General features: G+C 31.6%; 2 protein-coding genes across 8 annotated transcripts; one reads left to right on the forward strand and one right to left on the reverse strand.

The window, feature by feature from the left end:
- The first annotated feature begins 1,542 nt into the window (after nucleotides 1-1,542).
- On the forward strand, nucleotides 1,543-6,011 carry LOC105109499 (uncharacterized). Of its 6 annotated transcripts, none has more exons than XM_011004225.1 (6): nucleotides 1,543-1,711; nucleotides 2,479-2,662; nucleotides 3,084-3,759; nucleotides 3,881-3,949; nucleotides 5,439-5,596; nucleotides 5,689-6,010. In XM_011004225.1, the coding sequence occupies exons 2-6, from the start codon at nucleotides 2,567-2,569 to the stop codon at nucleotides 5,881-5,883; spliced, it is 1,194 nt and encodes a 397-aa protein (XP_011002527.1). In that variant the 5' UTR covers nucleotides 1,543-1,711; nucleotides 2,479-2,566; the 3' UTR covers nucleotides 5,884-6,010. The 6 variants fall into 6 exon arrangements, with proteins under 6 accessions (XP_011002527.1, XP_011002528.1, XP_011002524.1 ...); XM_011004222.1 differs by having other exon boundaries at nucleotides 1,545-1,711; nucleotides 3,845-3,949; nucleotides 5,689-6,006; XM_011004227.1 differs by having other exon boundaries at nucleotides 1,545-1,711; nucleotides 3,053-3,759; nucleotides 3,845-3,949; nucleotides 5,689-6,005.
- A 702-nt stretch (nucleotides 6,012-6,713) lies between these two features.
- On the reverse strand, nucleotides 6,714-8,760 carry LOC105109500 (protein trichome birefringence-like 42). Of its 2 annotated transcripts, XM_011004229.1 has the most exons (5): nucleotides 8,244-8,760; nucleotides 7,851-8,025; nucleotides 7,551-7,729; nucleotides 6,963-7,467; nucleotides 6,714-6,820 (listed from the first exon to the last, which is right to left on the reverse strand). In XM_011004229.1, the coding sequence occupies exons 1-4, from the start codon at nucleotides 8,714-8,716 to the stop codon at nucleotides 6,969-6,971; spliced, it is 1,326 nt and encodes a 441-aa protein (XP_011002531.1). In that variant the 5' UTR covers nucleotides 8,717-8,760; the 3' UTR covers nucleotides 6,714-6,820; nucleotides 6,963-6,968. The 2 variants fall into 2 exon arrangements, with proteins under 2 accessions (XP_011002531.1, XP_011002530.1); XM_011004228.1 differs by lacking the exon at nucleotides 6,714-6,820 and having other exon boundaries at nucleotides 6,832-7,467.
- Nucleotides 8,761-10,153: the final 1,393 nt, after the last annotated feature.

Here is a 10,153-nt window from a genome sequence, read left to right on the forward strand (position 1 = left end):
TAGCCTAGCATCAACATCTTCATTTTCAAACATGTCTTTTTACCCTTTCCTTACCCATTTATTTTTATATCATACCCACCTAGTATCGTTCAAAGAGATTAAGAACTTGTCAAAGAGTATGATAGCCTTTTGTTTTTAGGTGTTTTTCAAAAAATTATATATGCATAGAAAAAACATTAAATTAGTGTTTTTATATGAGTATGTTATGTTATTATAAAGAAAGAGATTGAATAGAGAAATCTTATTTAAGAGAAAGAAATGAGGTTTATGAAAAAATTGTGCAAATTTACATTTATTGTATACAAAATAAATATCTTTTGTTTAATTTGATTTGTTTCTGAAAAGAAAAACCATAATTTCTCAAATTTTAAATGAAAAATGAAAAAAGAATCAAAATATAGGAGATTTTTTATAATTATTCTTTTTTTTTAATTCAAATACCAAGATTAGTATTATAATAAATTTAATTTTGAAATACATTAATAAAATTAATGCAATGTTATAATAGATTGTTTCACATACATAAAAAAATAATAACAACAAAAAAATCTTATGACTTCTCAATGAAATTAACAACTTAATTGATTTTTTATTGTTATTGTTTGTTAATATTGAAGTGGGCTTGACAGAAGATTTTCTACCCGCCTAAACTGGATTCAAAGCACCAACCACCTCTTTATCATGTTGGACAAAGTTGCATGTTGCTGGCATTATTACGGGACCCACCAAACCAAGAAGTTACTGTGAAACTCTTTTTTTCTGTGAAACTCATTTTCTTTTCTTTTTTTTTTCGGTATTTTTTTCTTATATTATCTTTTAAAAAATAATTTTTTTATGTTTATTTATTATTAAAAAAATTACAAAAAATACTTTTTGATTAAATAAAAAATTAGATTGGTTTTCAGAAAAATATTTTTTTATTTTAAAAAAAAAATATTTTTCAAAGTTATAAAAAATTTAAAAATATCATATTATTTATTAATTATATCAAATTTAGTTTTTAAACTTTTAAATTTTAAATATTTATTTTTTAATTTTATTCTTTAAAATTTAATTTTTATATTAATTTTAATTTTAATTTTTATAATTTTAATTTATTTTTTCTTATTATTTTATAATTAAAATTTTATATTTATTAAATTTGATATTTATTCATTTGATTGTTACTTATTTTATTTAAAATAATTTATAAAATATTAATTATTATTATTTTAAATTTTAAATTTTTTTATTTTTAGATTGGATTTATATTATTTTAATTATTTTTTATTTTTTTATTTTTAGATTGCATCTATATTATTTTAATTATTATTTATTTTATTTAAAATAATTTATAAATTTTATATTTTTATTTTATTTTTATTTAACTTTTTAATTTATAGGATTTATTATTTTACTTGTTTAGAGTTTATTTTTTAAAATTTATTTTTTTAAAATAAATTATTTTTTAACAAATAAATATGGTAAAGAATTATCATTTTTTTTTTTGAATCTTTATCTTTTGCAGACAAATAAAGAATTATCATATTTTTTTTTTGAATCTTTATCTTTTGCAGATAAAAAGAAAGAAAAAAGAATTTTATTTGGGTCTACATGAAACTCTGTTGAAGTCTGAACTCTAATGTCTCTGTCGATATGGAGTTTTATTTATTCAAGTATTTCTTTGGATGATAGAGCTTTTGGGCATCACTAACTTGCCCTTTTACACCACGTAAGTTCTCTCTATAGTTTTAATTTCCAGAATTTCCAGTCTTTATCTGCTTCTCCTTGCCGTTTGTCACAAGGGTTGCTCAAAAAAATCTATTCTTCGGAAGGGTTTTCTTTTTCTTTGATCATCAACTTTTATCAATCTCGGTATTCTCTGTAAAGTTTAGTTCTTTCTCTCTTTTGCATGATTTTTAAGCCTGGTTTTTTAGGTATGTATTTTGCACTGTGATTTTTATTTTTCGATCACCCATTTACCATACGTAGAGATAGCTAAAAGAAAATTAGAATTGACAGGATTTTGGTGGTTCTTTTTCTAAATTTACTTCCTTTCTTCTTAGGAAAATTTGAACCTCTTAAGGATAAGTCTTAAATGGATACTTCATGTTTTGAGTTGTCTTCTTAAGCAATGAATTGCCTGAAAGTTTTTTACTGAATTTTAAATTTATAGACTTTTAGTTGTGGTTAATGTATAATGTCTATTCAAGTAGGTGCAATAATTTAATATAATTTTTATGTTGGTCCAATGAATTATTGATGTAAAGTTTTGATTTTGAGCTTAAATTAATAAAAAAAGAATCTTAAATTATTGATGTGAAGTTGCTCCTACAGTTTTATATTTACTGGTGATATTTGTTTCTGTGGTTTCTTTTTATGTTTGTGTTTCCTTTATACATGAAAATTAAGGTTATCTGAAGGATATAGTCCAGTAAAAGAGCATGGAGAAATTTTAATTATTTTTCATTTACTGAATGTTGGTTTAAATTCCTGTAGAGAATTGAAGCAGGGAGGATTGCTGTCACACTAACTATTAAATTACAAAGTGGAAGAAGTTTATCACCTGTTGCTGTGAGGCTAATTTATGACTATTATGGACCTGAAAGGTATAACATGGGTTGGTGACAGTTATCTGAAATTTGAAGCTAGGTTGCTGGAAGTGGAAGAAATTATGCGCGTGGTACGTCCTTTTTTGTAATGTCACCTGAAACTAATACCTATATATCTCAAAAGGCCAGTCTAAGGGCTGTATCTCTGCTGCCCAGATTTGTAGGCAGCTGAATTTGAATGGCCTGCAAGAGCAGTGCAGTTTCCTCCCAACTTGCAAATGTACTGCTGTGGCTTTTTTATGAGATTGGCCTTTATCATTTTTCTGTTTCAATTATTTCCATGGAAAGAGATTCATGATGATCTCCTTTGAGCTCTTGTCCAGTGTGCATTCCACTCTGTGCATTTCCTATTTATGGTCCCCATCCAATTATTGATGGCTTGATTGATATTTTATTGGGAATTGAGTAATTGACTGTCTAAAGCTAATTGCCCCTGGCTACTTTTCTGATTTTGGATTTAGGCTTGATTGTTGTGGTTGTTGTTTTGGACAGGAAGCAGTAAAATATGTTGAAAACCAGATGCAGACTGTTAGTAATAATGTGAGGAAATTCTACTCGGATGTCATGCAAGATTTGTGCTCTCCAGATTCAGAGGATCCTGCAAATGGGGCAGTCTCCAAATTTCCTGTGGATTCGGCAGCTGATGTTGGGATCTATATGAAGCCAGAAGATGGTATGGAAGAAAAATGTGGAAAGGCTGATGATCCTGAGCAATTGGCTGAGGATCTGAAGATGACTGCTGAATCTGGTGCTGATTGTCTCCCACTGCGTAGAAGGATTACTGTGAGAAGAATTTCAAGGCAGCATAGTAAAGGAAGTCTGTCCAATAAATCAAACCTGGATACTGATAAAAACTCTAACTGCAATAATGTGTCTCCAAATGAGATATCAGGAACTACCACTCTTTCGAGTAAATTTTCATCAACTGTTGAACTTTCTGATCAAAATCTGGAAGCATCTTGTGATCAGACAGCAAGACTTGCAACTCCAGGGTGTGTTGAAGTTACAGATCATTTCTCCATGGAAGAAAGTAAAAATGCAAGCAAACACGTGCCAGAGATCTCATTCAATAAACCATCATTGGATATGGTTAATATCACTGAAACTGGCAGGCATGAAGGAACAGACAGTAGACCTTCCAGCAGAAACCTATTAGAAGAATCAAATGGTGAATTTTTTGCACAGCTATTTCTGATTTTTTTTTTCCTTTTTTGTACTTGTAGAGTGTTCTGTTTTGACTGCTATTTCTTCAGGTGTTTGCCTAAGCAATGAGTTTGTTTCTATGATAGAATCTGCTGCAACTGGGAATATGCAGACTAACAAATTTGCTTATGAGGAGGATTTTGTGTCTTATTCAGGTATCCATATGTTGCATTTATGCACTTAAAAATTATCTTGATATTGAAATCAGGAAAAAAAAAATACTTGTATTTGTGGTCATTTGGTTTTGCAATATAATTCACTGCTAAAAAAGTCAAATGAGGAACTGACTTGATGAGAAAAGAGAGAGAGAAGATTTCATTATATCAGAAAATGGCGTCTGGGAAAATGTTGTTCAATTTGGAATTTTATTTCATCAACTTATCAATATGTGCACTGTCTAGACTGCTAAATAAATAGTGTATATTCTTCAACTTTCTTTCTGGTATCTTGTTTCTGTAGCACCAAAGCCACTCTACTGGTTTTGAGTCATGGCCGTTGTATTTTCATGGAAGGATTGGTCAGCTTAGCTGTTAGAACTATTTAAACTTGTTTCAATTTGTAACTTGATTACTACAGTAGAGCTGTATAAACAGAAAGCTGTGGCAAGGGTACATAAATCTTCTGGTATCCGTAGTTGATCATGTTCTATGTTTCCTGAAGTTTTGGATTAGACATACAGATCACTATACCTAGTTTTTAACATTGAATAAGTTGTCTATAACCCTAAACAGGACATCAGTTATTATTTAATGGCAATCATAGCATAAAGTTTCTTCACATCATATCATTTGTATTTTCAAACTCCATGGATTAATTGATATAAACTGTATTTTGATTAATTTAGTCTTGCAATTAGTGTGCACGTGTTGGATGGTTGAGTGTTATTCCATGGATTGTATATCTGTCTGACAAAGCTTAATTGTTGATATAGCTTGTTTCTAACTCTCTTGCTCTTTGGCCAATCATGTCCAAGGTTTTTTAACTTTATGATCTTACATCTGAAAATATACAAACTTTTTTCCTTACCACCCAGACTGCATAAAGCTTTTGTTTTCTTTGCTAAACCATTGATTTTTATTAACCTTTCATGTCCGACAGCAGTGAGTTTTAAGAGAAATTAATTCCATAGGTTAAGCTACATTGCTTTAGTTCAAGAGTAGTGTCCCGGGCTTGCAAGCACAATGGCATGAGTTGAATGTCTTGCTAAACTACAGCTTATGATTAACTTTAAAAGTAGCTTGCTCCTGTCTTTATTTTGTCTCTCTTTGCAATTAAATTCCAGACGTTTCAAAGAAACATGAACGATAAGAAAGAAAAATGTTCATGTTATCCTCACTATTTGCTGTGAATGCTGATGCTTCATTGAAAGTATCAAATTCGTTATGAACATGCAAATCCAAAATTTATGACAACCAAGTTTGCTCAAATTCTAAACAAGCATGGAAGATGCATCTTGGGATTGGAAAGTTAGCCTAACAACAGCTTCTCAATTCAGTCTGTTTAGGCATCCATATCTTCCAAAGCCGATTTTTCTCCATCAAATTTTCAATCTGTGTTTATGATCTATATATGCTGATATTTTCTGTTTTCTTGTTATTTCTTTTTATAGCCACTGATGTTAGCCTAATTTTGCTGGATGTTCAGATGAATGGAAAATAGAATCGGATAAAGATGGTACAATCATTGACGAGGGTATGGAAATCATTCGAGTGGACAAGGCTAGGCTTGAGGAAGCATGTGTTTTGGTGAATGTAGATGAATTCCATCATGTTCCCCGTGAAGGCAAAAACAGACCTTACAAGGTAATCTGTCCCACCGACTCTGTTTACCTAATCCATCATCAAATTCTTGTGCCTCTCTCTCATCAATTTTTTCTTTGAATATTCTTATTTAGAAGATTCGGGATGTTTTTTGTTCAAGAAAGAGGTCAGTGATGAAGGAATATGAGCAGCTTGCTGTACAATGCAGCAGTGATTCAAAATCCAAAGAAGAAGAGAGTATAACAAGTTCAATGCCAACTCTTTCTATAAAGGAAGCAAACAGATCCTTATCTCATGATCCTTCAGAACCAGAGTGGGAGCTTGTCTAGATAACAGCACAGTAAGTGTGTTTGGAAATGAGGTTGCTTTTGCATTTAGGTGCTTTTCAAAAGTGCTTTTTTTCTTAAACAAAAACTTTAAAATGATGTTTTTTTAATGCTTTTTATTGGTTTTGATATGCTGATATAAAAAATCTAAAAAATAAATAAATAATTTTGATACATATTCAAGCAAAAAATATTTTTTAAAAACACTCTGAAATCATCACACATGTATATAATTGCTGAACGGGGTGATTAAAAGGTGCCAGATGTTAATAATGGCAGCTGGGTTTCTCCCAAACCATTTTCCCTTTCTCTGTTTGTTCTCTTTTCGTTGACTGTTGAAGTTGGGAAACGGCAGAGAAGAAATACTGATAAATCGCCTCCAATAATTATGAAAGTTGTGAATTTATTTATAGTTATTTTATGCTGTCCTCAAATTATGGGGACGCAAGTTCTATTTACATGCATGGTCTTTGTGCCTTGAGTCCCAAACTAAACCTCAGATGTTTGAAGGAATTGTTTCCCTCCTTCCTCACAGTTGCAAATCCATGAAGTTTGGATTCTCTCGAGAGCTGCAAGAGTTGCTATATTTGGATTTCTTTTAATTTGTTCTTACATTTTCAATGTACATGGGCTTGCATGTTTTTGTATTTCAAAAGCATTCTTTAATTGTTTTTTTTTTAAATTGATATTTTTTTAGTATTTTCAGATATTTTGATATTTTATGTTAATATTAAAAATAATTTTAAAAAATAAAAAAAATATTATTTTGATATATTTTCAAATAAAAAACATTTTGAAAAGCAATTACAATTATATTTTCAAACAAACAGGAAGGCAGAAGGTGCTGCTACCTTGATGACCGGCAACTTAGGTAATACTAAAACCAAGGCACATGACAACTCTCTGTGAAGGATTCTTGGATGATTGGCAAATGATCAAGCTGGTACAAAATGAAATAACAAGTTAAATGATCTGATAATTCTAAACCAAGAAACAGAAAAACTCAATTTTAGTTGTTTTTGTTCTTGGTTACAACTTGAGTTTAGTAAAATTACTCTAAACTAAGACAGCACAACTCTTACTGATGATCAAACAACCAAATGCTTGGAATTTGAAGTGTCCGCGACCAAGGATGCATACAAGAGCCTGTTCCATGTATCAGGTAGCCCTGGTAAACACCAATGGCTGCAATCAGGATGGGATTCTTCTTGCAGTTGCTGCACAGTTTTCAAAAGCTTTTCCTGCTTTCTTGCATACAAAGCTGGATGTGCATCTCTTCTATACTCGGATAGCTTTGTAATGTTCAGGTATCTCACTGGTAGCATCATGCCTCGAATTGTTTTCTCAATAATTTCTTTCATTGGTTTAGGAAATGCAGACACATACGATTCATCCATATTGGGTTGTGTTATATTGTAACACCATTGCTTCCCTTGGTGTTGTGGCGATATGCTGCGGAAAAAGACGGTTGTTTTGGTTGCATCAACATGGTGATCGATCCAACGAGCCCAGGTCCTCATGCCTTTCCTTAATGCAGAATCGATCTCCATCTCAACTAATTTTCCTTTGTATTGAAACAAATCCCACCTGCAAAATCATCACCCATTTTGACATGATTTCTCGTTCAAATTCCACAAGTTGACTACCTGCCATTAAAACAGGAAACTTACGACTTCACTTTCCCACTGTGAACCCACCAATGGCCAGTGTTGAATACCATGACATCAGCTCCACGCCACGTCTCGGCCAAGGGTGACAGTTTGTCAAGCCTGAGAATTCTGCTCCCATTTTCTTGCTTATGTTGCACCAAAAAAGGGCTCCAATAAAACTCCACAGAACAATTATAGTCCTGTAGGAGGGATAAACTCTACGTTACAAGGTTTTTTAAATTGCTAGAGGTTTATAATTCAACTAATGAACTACCAAGAATCACTGGAGGACGATAATAGCATAACAAAGAATAATCTTACCTTTGCTTTGAAGACCTTATAGACACCATTACGAGCATCAACATGGGCTTGCGAAGAAGGTATGGCTGAATAAAGAAGGCAAGCTAGAGATTCCCATTGGTTTCTGTTGAGGGAATCTCCAACTATTATCATCCTCTTTCCTCTAAGTCTCTCCAACATGTCTATGCCATTAAACCTTGAACACAATCTTTGTTAAGAAGAACACAAAACATGCACCTTTTTGTTCTTCTTTTTATAAGTTAAAAACTTGGCTTAAAAGACCTATAATGCAATAAGCTAAAAAAACATGACATAGGCTAATACCCCCACAAAACAAAACATGGACATAGGCTAATACCCCCACAAAACATGGGCATAAACAAAACAAAATGCACTTATGGTAAGAAATCTTACCTTGGAACATCACAGTTTTTGGCTTCCCAGCTCCATTTCTCATATTCAAAGTCTGGCCTTCCATTCCTCTGGCAGCTTACCTGTTCACTAAGAAACGGACATTCAGCTGCAGTATGTTGAGGGCCTCCCTCTGGTTCATAAACCCATTTCCCATCAAACATGTTGCACTCCACTTCCTCCTCTTTCATAGGGTTCATGTCATTCTCGACCAAGTTTATGCTCCCATTCTTGACCACGTTTGTGGACTCCAACAGTTCACTAGACGTTAGACTGGACATTGACACCGATACACCAGCATTTAGAAGTGTTGAAAGTTTCGGGCTGTTCTGACATTGTTTTAGAAAAAACATCAGTACAATGAAACTCATGAAGCTTGCAAGTATGCAAAGCCTCCAATTTTTACCAATGGTGAAACTACCAGCTTCCATGCCTTCTGTGTGTTTGTGCTTCTTCAAGGTTGTAGAGAAGTCCATGTTTTGTGCACAAGGGCGGCCAACCACAACTTAACTAAGTTTATGATTCTATAATGTGCAAAGCTTAATGAATCCTTGTCAATGCACGCACATGAGTAGATATGGTAACTGGTCATTAATGCAGCAGCAGCAGGTCTAAACAATGGTTTAGGTATGCTTACTCTCTTAATTTCCAAATTGGGTGGAGGGTAGATGTAACAAGAATTAATAGTTACTTTTAAAAAAAATATATTATTATATGAAGTGGACCATTACATAGATACCATACAGAAAAGTCTATCAGTTTTCGTTGCTAAAGTCCAGTGTGATAAACCATATTAAAAAGATTAATTAGTGTCTGAGTTCATCATTTGGATGTGTTGTTCATCCTCTAGTGATTAAACTGATCTTGAGGAATCAATCACAGAGCATAAAACATATAAGATTTTTTTTTTCATATAAAAAAGAAGGAATATATCAAGATTACAATTAAATTTATGACACTAAATAATAAACACTGATTATATTTTTATACAAAAATTAAATTTTGTTAATTAATAATGTTGCATGTGTGCGGCGTCGTAGTGAATATTCCACCATCAAAATTTTATCTTATCTATTTAACTGGCAAATGTGAGTAGATATAAAATTATTTTCTTTTATTAGTGAAAAAATAAAATAAAAGTCATCATATAATATTTTGGTTATTAGGTATTCTAACTATTCTAAGAGATTAGGTATAGGGACTAGTTGTATAAATGGAAGGTATTAACACTCCAAATACATCATACCTGAGGTAAGTTTCATTATTTTATTTTTTGGTAAATCTAAGGTCTTGTTGTGCTTTTTAGTTGTTGATCTATTTATAGTTTAAGAAAAGTCTTTTTTGGTAAAGTGATTCTTATCTTATCAGGTAAAACCTAACCATTCTCATGCCAACAAAAGAATTTAATATCTGGATACATCCTACATATAAGATCATAATTCCAGATACTACAAAAAAAAATTGAATTTTTTTTTTGAGATATTAGCCTAATTCTTGTAATTTTGATAAACTGGTTATTAAAGCTAAAATGCATGCTAATACATATTTTTTGAAATTTTTTTTGTTGTATGAAAATACAATATGATTTTTATTTTTATTTTTGAGAGGCTTGACTGTCTGCATGAAAACAAAATATATTTTTTTATTTTTTTATGAAAATTAGATATTTTAATACTAGATTTGTATCTTTACAGAATAAAAATTCAATCACCAATATTTTAAAATAAAATAAAATATTTGCAAAAAATCACAAATTTTTGAAAATAATTTTTTTAAAATTTTTTTGGGCTGGGCTCAATTTGGCCTATGTGGCTGGGCTAATTATGGGCCCAATTCAATGATCCAACCAAGCATGGAACAGTGCGAAGGTAATTAAATTACCTTCGCAATGTCCATTCTTTGTTTTCTGTAGC

This window comes from Populus euphratica, unplaced genomic scaffold, assembly GCF_000495115.2.
Source record: "Populus euphratica unplaced genomic scaffold, PopEup_1.0 scaffold219.1, whole genome shotgun sequence".
Classification (NCBI taxonomy): Eukaryota; Viridiplantae; Streptophyta; class Magnoliopsida; order Malpighiales; family Salicaceae; genus Populus; species Populus euphratica.

What these genes read in the sequence shown, in the direction of transcription:
- LOC105109499 (XM_011004222.1), top strand. Translation starts at nt 2,567, where the DNA reads ATGACTATTATGGACCTGAAAGGTATAACATGGGTTGGTGACAGTTAT. An exon ending in TGGAAGAAATTATGCGCGTG is followed by an intron (nt 2,663 to 3,083) that starts GTACGTCCTTTT and finishes TGTTTTGGACAG; the next exon opens with GAAGCAGTAAAATATGTTGA. An exon ending in GGATTTTGTGTCTTATTCAG is followed by an intron (nt 3,950 to 5,438) that starts GTATCCATATGT and finishes CTGGATGTTCAG; the next exon opens with ATGAATGGAAAATAGAATCG.
- LOC105109500 (XM_011004229.1), bottom strand. Translation starts at nt 8,716, where the DNA reads ATGGACTTCTCTACAACCTTGAAGAAGCACAAACACACAGAAGGCATG. An exon ending in AAAAACTGTGATGTTCCAAG is followed by an intron (nt 8,026 to 8,243) that starts GTAAGATTTCTT and finishes ATTGTGTTCAAG; the next exon opens with GTTTAATGGCATAGACATGT. An exon ending in CACAGTGGGAAAGTGAAGTC is followed by an intron (nt 7,468 to 7,550) that starts GTAAGTTTCCTG and finishes ATGATTTTGCAG; the next exon opens with GTGGGATTTGTTTCAATACA.